At 38.9% G+C, this 15,000-nt stretch overlaps 2 protein-coding genes across 8 annotated transcripts in view; both read left to right on the top strand.

Annotated features, from left to right (window-relative positions):
- LOC144078761 (kynurenine--oxoglutarate transaminase 3-like) overlaps window positions 1–1,703 on the top strand; it is a 10,967-nt gene extending 9,264 nt beyond the window's left edge. For 5 of the 6 annotated variants that reach the window (XM_077607090.1, XM_077607095.1, XM_077607094.1 and 2 more), the window contains exons 11-13: window positions 9–82; window positions 657–743; window positions 830–1,316. In XM_077607090.1, the coding sequence (XP_077463216.1) occupies window positions 9–82; window positions 657–743; window positions 830–898 (230 nt within the window). In that variant the 3' untranslated portion in view covers window positions 899–1,316. Of the gene's footprint in view, window positions 1–8; window positions 83–656; window positions 744–829; window positions 1,317–1,561 lie in introns of those variants that run through there. The other variant, XM_077607091.1, reaches the window with a different exon arrangement.
- use1 (unconventional SNARE in the ER 1 homolog (S. cerevisiae)) lies at window positions 1,571–5,486 on the top strand. Of its 2 annotated transcripts, none has more exons than XM_077607097.1 (8): window positions 1,571–1,712; window positions 2,163–2,212; window positions 2,532–2,610; window positions 2,719–2,871; window positions 3,399–3,414; window positions 3,511–3,532; window positions 3,607–3,769; window positions 4,443–5,486. In XM_077607097.1, the coding sequence occupies exons 1-8, from the start codon at window positions 1,614–1,616 to the stop codon at window positions 4,623–4,625; spliced, it is 765 nt and encodes a 254-aa protein (XP_077463223.1). In that variant the 5' UTR covers window positions 1,571–1,613; the 3' UTR covers window positions 4,626–5,486. The 2 variants fall into 2 exon arrangements, with proteins under 2 accessions (XP_077463223.1, XP_077463224.1); XM_077607098.1 differs by having other exon boundaries at window positions 1,606–1,732.
- The last annotated feature ends 9,514 nt before the right edge of the window (window positions 5,487–15,000 follow it).

Genomic DNA, 15,000 nt, shown 5'->3' with positions numbered 1-15,000 from the left:
CCCTGTAGATCAAGACCTCTCACATATGGACAGTGATGAAGCCTATGATTATAAATTTGTCAAGTGGATGATTAAAGAAAAGGTAAACAAATTAGTTATTACTATGTGTGAGTATAACCAGTATTGTATCATCATGAAATGACTACCGTATTTAGCCGTTTAATATACCCGGGTGTATTAAATGATTTTTGCTTTTTTGAGCCTCCCGTTTGTGCGCCATTTAATATACCCCTGCCGTTTAATATACCCAGATGTATTAAACGGCAGGGGTATATTAAAAGGTTACCGTATTTTGCTGTTTAATTTACCTCCCATTTAATATACCCGGGTATATTAAACTGCAACTCAGCTTTTTTGGCAAGATTTGTATGGTGTTCATGGGGGCATAATTATAGATACTTAAGTTCATAAAAATTGCAAGTCAGACTTTATTCAGCAGTAAGTAGTTTTAACCTGAGCAGTAAGTAGTTTTAGTCTGCAAAACATTGATGCACCCCATCACGGCATAAAGAGTGCGTAGTGGATCGTACCTTCCCGTTTGTGCGCCATTTAATATACCTCTGCTGTTTAATATAACCGGGTATATTAAATGGGGGGGGGTTATTAAACAGCAAAATACGGTAACCTTTTTTTTCATGAATGTGATATTGGTATAGAAACTGGCTGCCATTCCTGTTACCGCATTTGTCGGGGAGGAATCCACCAAGTCCTTTGAGAAATACATCCGTCTTTGCTTCATCAAGGTAAACTTCAAATAGGCACAAATGTCCCTAATTTCAAGCAAATCAAGTGTGTGTAAACCGGTACAATTTTGTCTTTGTGATGATAGAAGGATGAAACTCTAGATGCGGCAGAGCTCATCCTGAAAAAGTGGAAGTCGTCTGGAAGCAGCGGATGAATTTTTTCACCTTTTAAAACCTGCACTGGAGGTAAAAAAGGCAAAATAACGTTGTTTTTGGAACTTAAAAAAAGCACCGATTTACAGTCACTTGCTTGATATAGTGAAAAACCAATTCAAAATGTGAAACTCAGTACAGTATAGCATTCACGATAGGAATGCATTTATTTTTCTAATCCTTCACCAAAACTTAAAGTTCAAATTAATTAATTCTAACATATGGCTTTCTGCTGTGTGCTAAAAATTCTGAATAATATGCCAGTTTGTAATCTTATTTTTTGAAGAGATTCAACTTTCTTGAGTGCGCAATTGCTCTTTTGGAACAATCCAATATGAAAATATAGTAAATTGTGGTTTTTTTCTTCGCATTTTCTCCTGTGAGAGGGCATTACTTTTTAAAATAAAACATTCAACCACATTTTTGACGTACCTTGTTTGCCTTTTTACATAAATACATACAGATACACGCACAATGTATACATATAGACACACAAACACACACACACACACACACACACGTATACAAATATGTATATTTATATATTGTGTATATACATATATATACATATGTGCACAGAAACATATGTATACACACTCCAACCTGCTTAGACAAATTTAATTGTATTTTGGGATCTAAAACCCCTTAATCGCAATTTTTAATAGACTGTCCGTTTTACTGACGTCACAAGAATGCGACGCCCAGTGGTTTTCTGCCATGGCTTCGAGATTGGAAATCAACTTCGTCCGCTTGTTGTCCCGCTGTGAGTCAATAGCTTCGGAAAAACGGGGTGAGGCTGAATGGAGGCTAGAAAAGGTAAAGTAACACAACAAGGGGTGAGGATAAAACAATGATTTGTAGTTTGTATAAGACGTAGTTTGCAGAGGTTAGCATGATTGTTGTTAGCCTTCTGGTATGTAGCCGCTGAGTCGTTTAGCCACGTCGTCACAGAAACAGTCAAGGAGTTAAGAGTAATTTTAAATAATTTCTGTAGCCCCAAATGGACGTTAATTGTCGTGTATATTGATCCCAGTTGTGTGCACTTTTTAAAATTATTACACTGGATACATTTCTATCTTCACAAAATGAAATTCACTAAGCAAGCAGGTGTAAGGAACACTTGCATTAATTAAGTATTGAGGAGCCCCAGGACAATAGGTACCTTTTTAAAAACACAACAAAATAACGTTATTTTTTACACTGTAATATAAATAAACGGTTCCTCTAAAAGCCTGTTGATATGTTAAAATGTTTGTTCTTTTCCAGTATGTTGGTGCCTTGGAGGAGATGCTGGTGGCTTTGAGGAAAAACATGAGGTGAACCAGTTATTCTTACCAAATAAATTGGGGTAAAACGGCCAGATTTTACCAGGAACCATTCATTTTCCAGTTTTATTGTCATTTTTTAAAATCTAATGAATGTGTCTTTCTTCCAGTAAATTAATGTGAGTAGTTTTTGGCTCAGAGGGTGGCATAAAAACAATTTATGGGGAGAAATATGTACTGCTCTAGAATTGTAGCCATAGAAATTGCAGCAGAAAATATGGTAAAATCAAGTGAATGACTCTTCGGTGCTAAAACAGATTATGCATATTTATTTAATAATGTTCTTTTTTATTCCTATCGTTTACTCCAGCAAACCCACACCAGAAGTGCTGACAGAATACACTCGAAAGGTGGATTTTCTGAAAGGCCTTTTGGAAGCAGAGAAGCTGGTGAGAGGCGCTGTTTCCACCAATTTATCACACTTTAATTTGCCAAGGTGTCTGATTTAATGAAAAAATAATACATTTATATATATGATTTCTATTCTCTCCCTGCAGTCATCACCAACTGAAAAGGCTCTTGCCAATCAATTCCTCTCACCCGGAACAACCCCTACAATAGCCAACGAGAGAATGGCTGTTACGAAAACTGTTCATATACAGTCAAAAGCCCGATGTACGGGGGAGATGAGGGATGAGCTGCTCAGCACGGTAGGAATGATACTTCTTTGCAGGGATAATGTTCTCGCAGTCGCAAGCACCAACTATTGATGGATACATTATTAAAAAAGTGTATTTTTTAAAAACAGTCGATACCTGAATCCCAGGTTGACTGTACATATCCACTGTTATTTCTTTTTAAATGAAAATTCCTGTAAAAATGTTTCAAATATGATTACATTTGAACACATTTTTGAAAAAAATATTACCGTATTCTCTGGCAATTAGGTAATTTCTCGGTTTATTTTTTTCTTGAATTTTATTCATCGACGTCAAAATAAATTTTGGGTAGCATTTTATGTTGATCTTTTCTCTATTTAGTCTTGTGTTATGGCGTTTCATGCATGTCAATTCTAATTTATGCGCATATAAGCCGCATCCTTGATCCAGTCTTATTTTTCCCGACAAATACGGCGTATATGCGAGAAAATACATAAATCCTATTGTTTGGTCCTAGTAATTGTAAACTTTTGTAAGATATCTACAATGGTACTAATGGTTCCTATTTGTCATTACAGGGCTTTTCAAACAAAGGTAAGACTTGATTATTTTGAAAAATAATCATTGGTTATCAATTTCAGCTTTTTTTAGATTCAACCTTTTTTTTTTCCCCGCCCCTATTTTCCACAGAAACAGAATTGCGAAACAGAAGGTAAAATACAGATTGAAATAAATTCCTTTTGGAATAAAAGATGTAGGTCAATATTTTAAATTGTTTCACTTCAGGGGTCTACCTACGGACGAGCGCCAGTCCGCCGCCGAGCTGGACGCCATTTTACAGCACCAACACAACTTGCAGGAGAAGATCGCTGAAGATATGCTCAACCTGGCCAGGAACTTAAAAAACAACACTCTGGCTGCACAGAGCATCATCAAACAGGACAATCAGGTACATGTGCAAACCAGTCAGTCACTCATCAGAGATGATTCCGTTTCTATTTCTGCCACTAGGGAGCACTAGCAAACAAGTCTTGAATTCATTACATTGGAAGAGTCAGTGACCTATTCCTAATTTAAAGTAGGAGTTTGGGAACTGGGTGTAGGGACACTTTACAGAACATGTGTCCAAGTGGCGGCCCGGGGGCCAAATCTGGCCCACTGCATAATTTTGTGTGGCCCAGGAAAGTAAATCATGAGGGCCGACTTTCTGTTTTAGGATCAAATTAAAATGAAGAGTATAGATGTATATTCAATTTCCTGATTTTCCCCCTTTTTAAATCAATAATTGTAATTTTTTAATCATTTTTTTCTGTGTTTTTAGTTCAAAAATCATTTTGTAAAATCTAAAAATATTTATTAAAAAAAGCTAAAATAAACATTGTTTTAGATCTATTAAAAACAGAATATTCAGGGCTTTTAATCCAGTTCTTTTAATCAATTTATTTAAAAAAAATCTAAATATAATATCTAAAATGGTCTGGCCCACATGAAATCGAGTTGACGTTAACGCGGCCCGCGAAACAACCCAAGTCTGACACCCCTGCTTTACAGGATATATTTTTTTCCCATGAGATATGTTATTTACATGATTGGTTTCCTCCTTCCCTGCCACCAACATGTAGACTTTGGGCCAGTCGTTGCATCAGGCCGACCTCAACTTTGAGAAGCTGAAGACGGAGTCGGAACGTTTGGAGGAAAATGCCAAGAAATCGGTCAACTGGTTGCTGTGGCTCATGCTCATCCTCGTTTCCTTTACCTTCATAAGCATGATCCTCTTCATCAGGATCTTCCCCAGGCTTAGATGATGAAGTGAGCCCGCCCCCCCCAACACCCTCTAAAGACTTAAGTTCCCTGTATGTAGTACGCTGTACGCGTGATGAAATGGTATGTCACCTCAGGCTAACAATCACTAAGTGGACTTTTGAGGTAACTTTTTCTTATTTGTTCATAAAATGAATAATCAAAAAATCATTGGGCAACCTCTCAGATAGAATAGATTGGGACTTTATTGCTGTCAATGGCAACCAGGAGTTTATGAGCTAGTGATGAGCACTGAGTGAGTTATTGAAAGCTATTACCGTATTTTTCAGACTATAAGTTGCTCCAGAAAAAAATAATACACAAAGAAGAGGAAAAAATATGTCGCATGGGAACTTAAGTTACATTTTTAGACAGCATTTTTTTAAATTCTAGCAGAAACCAAGAGAAAAAATATGTTTAAGTAATAATAGCATAATGAAGAACAACAGGCAAAATTGGCATCTGTTATCATAATAGTTTTTCAGATGTCAGGAAACTTAAAAAAAACGCAAGTCACACTTGAGTATTAGTTGCAGGACCAGCCAAACAATGGGAAAGGAGCGACTTATAGTCCGGAAAATACGGTACATCCACCTGGTATGAAAATCTATAACAATTTGCAATGTTTGGATGAAGGGAAAAACCCATTTAATTTTCATATAGCTTCAAATAACTGTAAGATTCGAGGCAGAAATTAATAATTGTTGAACCTATGACGCTGTTAGTCTTATTTTATTTGTCACCTCCGTCACGAAGTGAAATGCACAGAAGGCGGAGCTTATGTATCCAGTCTGTATCCGGTCTGTCTGTATGTATATTCGTGTTTACGATAGCTCAAGAACGAATAAATGGATTGGTAAACCGGATATTTTGGGAAAATCAAACTGTTCAAATTTGGGCTGAAATGGTCAAAGGTTACTGGGTCAGGGAATGGAATTTTGCGCTGATTAAATGATGCTCTGTGCATAACAATAATGATGTAAGTGACTTCCAGCGTGCATCAGGCGTGGTCCCCTGGCTAATGACAGACGATAACCTCAGCGACCTCCATGACACGTCCAAAATGAAGCTCTCTACTCATTTGGGGGAGATCTGAGGCTTGAGGTATGGCTAAATAAAGGCAACAAAGTATCAGTGCTGCTTTGTTCCTACTTGGAAGGCAGGAAACAACCAGTGCTTTAAAAGTTGTTCTTGATTTTTTTCCAGGAAAGAAGATCTGGAGTCATTTCCAGGCCTGACTCGGACCACTCGGCATCCCCTCCTGGAGGGATTTTCCTGCCCGGAGCACGACGTGAGCTGTTGTCTCCGCAGAAGGTCACCATCAAGATTCAGGTCATCCCATTTAAACGCTGACACATTCCTTTTTTTTTTTTTTTTGCCTCACAGTCAGAGATGCCCGGGCATCAACCCTTTTTATCAGTGATTCATCTTCTATATCCGTCACGCTTTCGTCTGCCTTTTGACCCGTTGTAATATTAGCAAGAACAAAGAAAATGCTAATAAAGTCACTGCGAGAGCCATGCCGTAGCATTTTAAGATTTAAGATAATGTATTAAAGGAAAAAAATGGTTTTTAAATGGCAGGTAATGAGCAAAATAAAGAGTAATAAGTGAGATTGTTTTAGGTTAATTAGTCATTATTAGGAAGTTTTCTCCAAGCTCTAAATTTTAAAATCGCAACTTAAACTTTTTGCATTCCCTACTTATTATTTAATACTTATTTATTTGTTAGTGATTCTTATTTGTTCTCTTCAGGGTGAAGCTTTAAATCTCATCATATTTGTTTAAATGACAATAAAAGCATTCAATTCAATTTATACCTCATTTGACCTTAATGTTTTTTTAAAGATGTCCTTGATTTTTTTTTTTACATTTAAGACAAGATCAGTCTTTCTCTATTAGTTAGCAAAACATTGATCGATAAAACATCTATTGATGGCAATAGGTGTCCAATCCATTTCAACTGGAAGCCAAAGAGCTAACGAAGTAACTTTTTTTTGCCTTTTAATAGCAACAGCCTTATTTAATTTCGAGCCAATGTGGTGACAAATAGCCGCGTGAAATGTAATAAGTGAGGGGATTGCATTGTTTAAATCTAAACTCACTGCCTGCAACATTAGGCGCTCCTAATGTAATGAAATCCAATATGAGAGACAGCTTTCCTTTTAATGGCTGGCTGTAACGCATTCGTCATTGCTTTCTAATTATTTCCCGTTCAAGGCTCCTTTGCCTTTTAGCACCTCATCGCCAACTAAATAAAACGTAATCAAATAAATGTGATACCTACGGTACATCGTATGTCGTCAGTCATTTTAATGAAATCCGAAGGATTTTCGATCTAACGAACACTGAGGAAATGTTTGCATGTTCTCCCTAAGCTTGCATGGGTTTTCTCCGGGTGCTCCGGTTTCCTCTCACATCCCCAAAAGATGCATGCTAGGCTAGCTGGTCGGAACAAAAAAATAGAGGCTGTTTTTCTTGTTCCAATTTCCTATACAACTTGTATTAAGCATTTTACATATCTGTCAATTTATACCCTTTTCCCGAATTTTATACGTTTTTTGATCATTACAAATTGTGTACGCCATTTCACAACTTTTGTACGGGATTTTTTAACCCCGTTTTTTGTAAAACCCGATCTCATTTTACCCATTTTGACTCTAATCTGGATTGTCTCGGTCACCGGTAGCAGACGAAAACGTCATTGTCGACTGCTAATATTGTCATGCTTTTAAGCATGAAATGCACATTTGCCTTTTCACTATATAATATAGCGCGTCAGCAAGCAATGTACCCAGACAGTCAGTGAAACTGCTCATGGCCATTGTTGGCTTTTATTGATGCGTAGACCGTGTTGTTTTACCTTGTTTTGTCGCCGATCTTTTGGTCGTCGGTCTTTTGGTCGCCCGTTGTCGCGGTCCGGGCGACCAAAAGACCGACGACCAAAAGATCGGCGACAAAACAAGGTAAAACAACACGGTCTACGCATCAATAAAAGCCAACAATGGCCATGAGCAGTTTCACCGAGTCAACGTGTGAGTGTATAAGAGTCTGTATGTACATGTGTTGTCCCTTTTAAGAAGCGACGTCAGTCAGGGTCTTAACAAGTTCTCCAACAAAACACAATAAAAGTCCGGGAAAGTTGGAGCTTTTCTTTAGCCTAATAATTACTAGGGCATTAAGTATGACTAAATAGTCATTCGCAGTTTGTATGTAGGGAATTTGAGCAACGATTTAAATGGTAATTATCAATAACCTTCCGGGCGACCAAAAGACCGGCGACCAATCGACCGTGTACCCTGGTTGGGCACTTGGGAGAAAATTTTAGACTTAAGTGCGCCCAATGTGAGTAAATATGTAACGCGTTGCATTTATGCATTTTTTTATTTTAATTTATTAATAAGGGGTATTGTTATCATTAATAAGGGGAGCAATTGGCCAAGGTTGACAGGTATGATTTTTACTATCAAACAATATAATATTTTGGAACGAAATCACTAAACTGATGACCGCCACCGTCAACAAAATTAAACGAAAGATGCTGTCGGACTGTGACGTCACTTGGTGACAACTGTAGTTTTCTGGCCGACAGTAAAATGGGACTATAACACGTATGATACGGACTATAATCAGACTATGGTGTCTAATCTACAGGACCTGTTTCCTGTTAAAGTGCCTTTGAGCAAAAGTGTGGGCCAGTAAAGGGGGCGCTCTTCCTTCCATCTCTCATCTCCACAGGTGCTCTTGTTGTTTTCACTTCACAGTTAGCTTTCCACTCGACAATGACCCGCCTCAGCGTGCTTCCGTATCCGAAAAGCGTGCCTCGGCGTACGTGCTCGTATTGTCTGTGGCTCTTCCATAACCGTTACGCCCCTAATGGGGGCTCACTGCAGATGTTGTGGCGGCGTGGTCTTCACCACGGTTGCCATGGCAACAGCCCACAATGGCAGAATGTCCTCAATCTGACTTAGAAAAGATGTCACGCCCGCGTGTACGTGTGTTTTCCCGCACCTCTAAGACCCTGAGCCATAAGTCAAAGCTGCCTCCAGCCCACCCTCATCCCCAAAGGGGCTCTCAGACCCTTGTCAACATGAGGGTTAATGCTCTCACCCTATTGGTCGGCCACTCCACTGCTGCTCAAAGAGTCCCTAGAGAGGGCAGAGCCATCCCGGTTGATGCATGAAGTTCACGTAGCACTGCTTTGTTGCATTTTTGACCGGGAGACCCATAAACAATTCCCATTTTTTTCCAATTCCTTGAGAGCAACACCCACAATTCAAAAGGAAAAATAAATGAGTGCATTTTTTTTGTCATTTCAACACTTTTATTCATTCATTTTCTGAACCGCTTTATCCTCACAAGGGTTGCGGGGGTGCTGGAGCGCTGGTTTCAGGCCAGAGGTGGGGGAAACCCTGAATCGATGGCCAGCCAATCGCAGGGCACGACGAGACAAACAAACGTCATACCTAGGGGTAATTTAGAGTGTCCAATCAGCCTGCTGTGCATGATTTTTGGAATGTGGGAGGAAACTGGAGTACCCAGAGAAAACCCACGCAGGCCCGGGGAGCACATGCAAACTCCACACAGATGGACTGACCTGGATTTGAACCCAGGACCCCAGAGCTGTGAGGCCCACGCGCTAACCACTCATCTGCCGGGCTGCCAATCATTATTTTTTAAATACAATAAGTATCTCAATTCTTTTAATAACATTGTTAAATTAGGACTAAAGCCGCGCTAGAGTTGGTGTCGGCGCCATTGAAATTGTGTTTTGCCAACGCGAGGCTCTCATTGGTCGATATAGCGAAGCTTAAGGACGCCAATGTTCCAATTTGGATTAAATTGAATGCTTTTATTGTCATTCATTATACAAGGATAATGAGATTTAAAGCTTATATAAATAAATAAACAAAATAAATCATTAAAATAAACAGACAACGCGATGCTCTTTGTAAAGTACCTAATTCAAGATTGAATTTTGTTTTAATTCAATTTTTTTTTTTTTACACTCTTAAACAGCATTTTGATGTCATTAAGAAAATTTCTGGAAATGTATATATGTACAGTTGTGGTCAAAAGTTTACATACACTTGTGAAGAACATAATGTCATGGCTCTCTTGAGTTTCCAGTTATTTCTACAACTCTGATTTTTCTCTGATAGAGTGATTGGAACAGATACTTCTTTGTCACAAAAAAAAACATTCATGAAGTTTGGTTCTTTTATGACTTCCTTATGGGTGGTCAGAAAAATGTGATCAAATCTGCTGGGTCAAAAATATACATGGCTTTCTGACATGGACTTGTTTCTTCAGCATTGTCCACAAGTTCTCAATGGGGTTTAAGTCAGTGTTCCAGCAGCTTTTAATACTTGGGAGATCTGCTTTTTGGTGATTCTCGGTTGAATCTTCACCCTCCTGACCAATTTTCTCTCAGCAGCAGGTGATAGCTTGCGTTTTCTTCCTGATCGTGGCAGTGACAAAACAGTGCCATGCACTCTATACTTACAAACAATTGTTTGCACTGTTGCTCTTGGGACCCGCAGCTGCTTTGAAATGGCTCCAAGTGACTTTCCTCACTTGTTCAAGTCAAGGATTCGCCTTTTCAGATCCATGCTGAGCTCCTTTGACTTTCCCATTGTAGCTTTTGTGGGTGTTTACATCCAATGAGCCCTATTTAAATGGCCTCAGAGAAGTCACCAGCTGTAGTCCCTCATCACTCCCAAGAAGTTAAGAGGCCATGCTATGAAGCTCATTTCACTGACACAACTTTCTAAGTCACCAAAAATGCTAATTTGTGTTGCTGTATGTATATTTTTGACCCAGCAGATTTGATCACTTTTTCTGTTAACCCATAATAAAGTCATAAAAGAACCAAACTTCATGAATGAAAGAAGTATCTGTTCCAATCACTATCAGAGGAAAAATCAGAGTTGACATTATGTTCTTCACAAGTGTATGTAAACTTTTGATTCCGTGCGTGACTTTTATTGTGAAGGTCACAAACTTAAAAGCAACAGCTGACGCAGAATTTGTTAGTCTTTTAGAATACATCTTAGTACCGGCAAAAGCGACACAATTCCTCAAGGTGGTTGGATGTTTATGGAAAAGGAACGGAATACAATTAAACAAACTGAAAACCATCAGTTGACGCATCCAAAGAGCCACGTCTGGCTCCCGAGCCATAGGTTCCCGACCCCTGGCTTAGAGGTTTAATTCTGTACGTACTTCTTTACTCCTTCCTCTTGTAGTGATTGGCAATCTCCCAGCGGGAGGGTGCAGGGATCCCTTGACCAAGCTTTAGGCGGTCATGCTGGGAAAACAAGCTCATGCTAGCATCTACTTGCTGTCAAGTCAATTTATCGCCGGGACGTCGTTGAGGAAAACGGGGCAAACTCTGACCTGCGTCTGCATACGAAAGCGGCCAGCGGATGCCTGCGTCTTAGCAACGTTCTCCTGCAGGTGCATGACTTGTTAGGAAGGAAGCTTTTGGCTTGTTGCCTGTTTGTGTGTGTGTGTGTGTGTGTGTGTGTGTGTTGTGTGTGGGCGTTGATGAAAATGGGCCACATCCTTGGCTCCTTAGCTGTTATTTGCGAGGATGTTTAGGACCAAGGTTTCTTTCAAGGGGAGCTTCAACGTCATCTGCCTGATGTTTTGTCCGCTGTGTTGGTATGTCAAGGCCAACCAGATGGTCCACCATTCATTGCAAATGCAAAAAAAAAAACAGTTACATTTTTGTGGAAGAATGGAAAAAAAATGTTCTCCAAGGTCGCAAGAAACTTTACGGTTCAGAGAATTGCACGTAAAGGAAAGCAACCGTGAATGGTGATGGGGTTACTGTAGTTGTGTTGTTCAATTCGGCGTATTGTGAGTTGCGTGGACTAATAACGGGGGTCTTTGTTTGCTAGTTTGTGTTTGTACTTGACAATGCAGTATCATACCTGGGAACTTATGTTTTTCCTGTATTTTATACGTTTTTTTGATCAAATTGTGTACGCCGTTTAACAACTTTTGTGTTTTTTTGTAAAACCGATCTCGTTTTACCCATTTCGACTGCTAATATTGTGATGCTTTAAGCCAAGGGTGTCAGACTCAGGTTGGTTCGCGGGCCAACTTGATTTCACGTAGGCCGGACCATTTTAGATATAATATTTAGATTTTTTTATTTTTTATAAATGGATTAAAAGAACTGGATTAAAATCCCTGAATATTCAGTTTTTTTATAGACCTAAAACAATGTTTATTTTAGATTTTTTTATATATATATATATTTTGATTTTACAATGATTTTAGAACTAAAATCACAGAAAAAAATTGATTAAAAAATTACAATTATTGATTTAAAAGGGGGGAAATCAGGAAATTTAATATACATATTTACTCTTCATTTTAATTTGATCCTAAAACAGAAAGTTGGCACTCATGATTTATTTTCCCGGGCCACACAAAATGATGCGGTGGGCCACATTTGGCCCCCGGGCTGCCACTTTGACACTGGGCTTTAAGCATAATATTGCCCTTTCACTATATAAATCTATAGCGGGTCAGTAAGCAATGTACACACAGCGACATCTACAGAATATTGAATTTCGTGCATACTGATTGGGCACTTAGTCCACAAAATTTTTGACTTAAGTGAGCCCTATGTGAGTAAATATGTGCCGCGTTGCATTTTTTGTTATTTTTTTATCGCTTAATAATGGGAATGGCAATCAGCGATTGGCCGAGGTTGACAGGTATGCACCTCTCAGACTTGAGTGAGTATTATTTTGAAAGTTATGCTGTATGTCTTGGCGCTAAATCATGCGTGCAAATGAGAAGATGTTTCCTTCCAGACCTCTCGGTGAACTATTACATTTTTCTTCCATCCACAGATTTTTTCTTTGTGAGAATGACAACAGACACTGTATTTATGTTCGTTGTGGGATGTTTCAGGATACCATGAAGGGGAACAATGTTGTCAAGTCAGCAGGAGGGGGAAGTTGAAGTAGCGTGGCTGGAAAATGGACTCCATACCTGTTTGGATTTCCCCCATTTGGACTTCTTCGCTATGGAAAAGAACAGGTCCACCAAACGCATACATGCATTCCAAGCCGTTTGTCTTAAGAGTTTACAAGAACCCACTCATGATTCCTTGCATTTCTAGTGTAGAAACTATATAAAAGTTTTATAAAAGCATATCAACAGTACCCAATTTATGTCCATGAGCCCAGTTTAATCTTTATACTACATTCATAAATCCTACATGGGGCACGCACATTTTTTTAAAAAATGAAAAAGCATTTACGGTATTTTTCGTACCTTGAGATAAAAGCTTAATTCGTTCCGGGACTGAGCTCGTATGTCGATTTTACTCGTATCTCAAATGAACGTTTCCCATAGAAATGAACTAAAAATAAAATAATTCGTTCCAACCCTCTGAAAAAACACCAAAAACAGGATGTTGAATTGGAAAAAATGTTTTATTTCTTCTAATTTGCCATCTATTAACAAAGCAACACATAACTTGTGGTTTAATACTACTAAAATGTGTTTAATAGTACTAAAATTAGACAGATTTTGCGGAGGGCAGAGACAGAAAAACTTATTGCACGGCAACACGCTCGTAACATAACATGAACAAATTCAAACGAACTTGGATTACGATGCAGACACTCAAAAATAAGTTTAATCGAACCTTACACTAAAATTAATTCTAAATTAATTTTAAATTTTGATAACTTTTTCTCCTGGGTTGGCTCTATTGGCCCCGCCTCCACCCTGACTTTCAGATGCAACCTATTGAGGGTTGTTTGCTTTTGTCTTCCCTTCAAAATATTCCCAAAATGATGCACACAAATGTCCTCACAATAGGATAACGCACGACCACTTGCCAACGAGAAGTAGTATATAATCCTCTCATATTAGCGATCGGTCCGCCATTCGCATTGACTAACGGGGAAAAAAAACACTGAAAAAAATGCAAGGCTCCGCCCAGTGCTCGTAGAGACATTACACGAGGGAGTTGCGACGGGAAAGACAGTGGCCGTGATGTTCTTATGAACAGCCTCTTGCGTCCGTTGTATGCTCGTATATCAAAATTAGTCTCATATCTCAAGATAAATATTTGCTCAAAATTTTACTCGTATCTCAAATTGCTCGTATGTCAAGGTATCACTGTATTCTGGTCTGCTACGAGGTATTGTCAGATTCTGCAGGTGTCTCAATGAATCAATCTAATGTAAGTCAGTGTACGTTTAAAAAGAGCACCATCAGCAATAACATTTTCGCCGGTGAAGGTCACTTCTGACGTGAACGACGTGCCCTTTCGGAGCAGGCGTAACATTTTGCTGCCATGAAAAATGATTGAGCCGCATAAAATGACTGGCCGCTGTTTCTTTTGGGGGACATTTTAAATCACTGGAGCACGTCACATTTCAGAAGAAGAACCCACAGGGTCAGGGAGATGTCAGATGGGAATCGTGGGATTTTTCCTCATTTCTTTTTCAACTCTTTAACTCTTCGGCAAAGCAGGCTCCTCCTTCCTCGAAGGAGGCTTTTACTTAGGCTATATTACACCGACGTCACTAATCTTTAAGGCTTCGCTGGGGTCAGAGGTCAAATTCTGCAATGTGATTAGTTTACCGAGGGGTCAAAACCAATAAATAACACACGCGCTAACTTCCCCGTGTAAACTGGTGAAGGATTAAAACAGGATCATTTCCTGCTCATTGTGTTTTGTTTCTGGTGTCAACTAAATCGATGTACTAATATTTAATATCTATCACAATGTAGTAATTCATACGTTAATATTAAGTAGCCATCCTTTGTCTCGTTAAACCAAAAAAGGAAAATGCTAGTCAGATTTTGACGAATATTGAAGCAAAATTGATTGTTGTTTTTAAGAAGAAAATCTGCGGTGCATAAATTTAGTGATTGTCACTGCACTATAAAATATATAATAAAAAGACCATAACTTCCGTATTCTCTCGCATATGAGCTGCCCTCGTGTATAAGCCACGGTACACGGTCGATTGGTCGCCGGTCTTTTGGTCGCCCGGAAGGTTATTGATAATTACCATTTAAATCGTTGCTCAAATTCCCTAAATACAAACTGTGAATTACTATTTAGTCATACTTAATGCCCTATTTATTATTAGGCTAAAGAAAAGCTCCAAATTTCCCGGACTTTTATTGTTTTTTGTTGGAGAACTTAAGACCCTGACGGACGTAGCTTCTTAAAGGGACAACGCATGTACATACAAACTCTTCTACACTCACACGTTAGCTCAGTGAAACTGCTCATGGCCATTGTTGGCTTTTATTGATGCGTAGACCGTGTTGTTTTACCTTGTTTTGTCGCCGGTCTTTTGGTCGTCGGTCTTTTGGTCGTCGGTCTTTTGGT

The sequence above is a fragment of the Stigmatopora argus genome, chromosome 8, assembly GCF_051989625.1.
Source record: "Stigmatopora argus isolate UIUO_Sarg chromosome 8, RoL_Sarg_1.0, whole genome shotgun sequence".
NCBI lineage: Eukaryota > Metazoa > Chordata > Actinopteri > Syngnathiformes > Syngnathidae > Stigmatopora > Stigmatopora argus.
The sequence above is the reverse complement of the archived record's forward strand: the minus strand, read 5'-3'. Positions and strand labels throughout refer to the sequence as shown.

Bases quoted from the DNA above. Each gene is read 5' to 3' on its own strand.
- use1 (XM_077607097.1), top strand. From the start codon at position 1,614: ATGGCTTCGAGATTGGAAATCAACTTCGTCCGCTTGTTGTCCCGCTGT. The intron at 3,533-3,606 runs GTAAAATACAGA...GTTTCACTTCAG, and splicing joins ACAGAATTGCGAAACAGAAG to GGGTCTACCTACGGACGAGC. The intron at 3,770-4,442 runs GTACATGTGCAA...ACCAACATGTAG, and splicing joins TCATCAAACAGGACAATCAG to ACTTTGGGCCAGTCGTTGCA.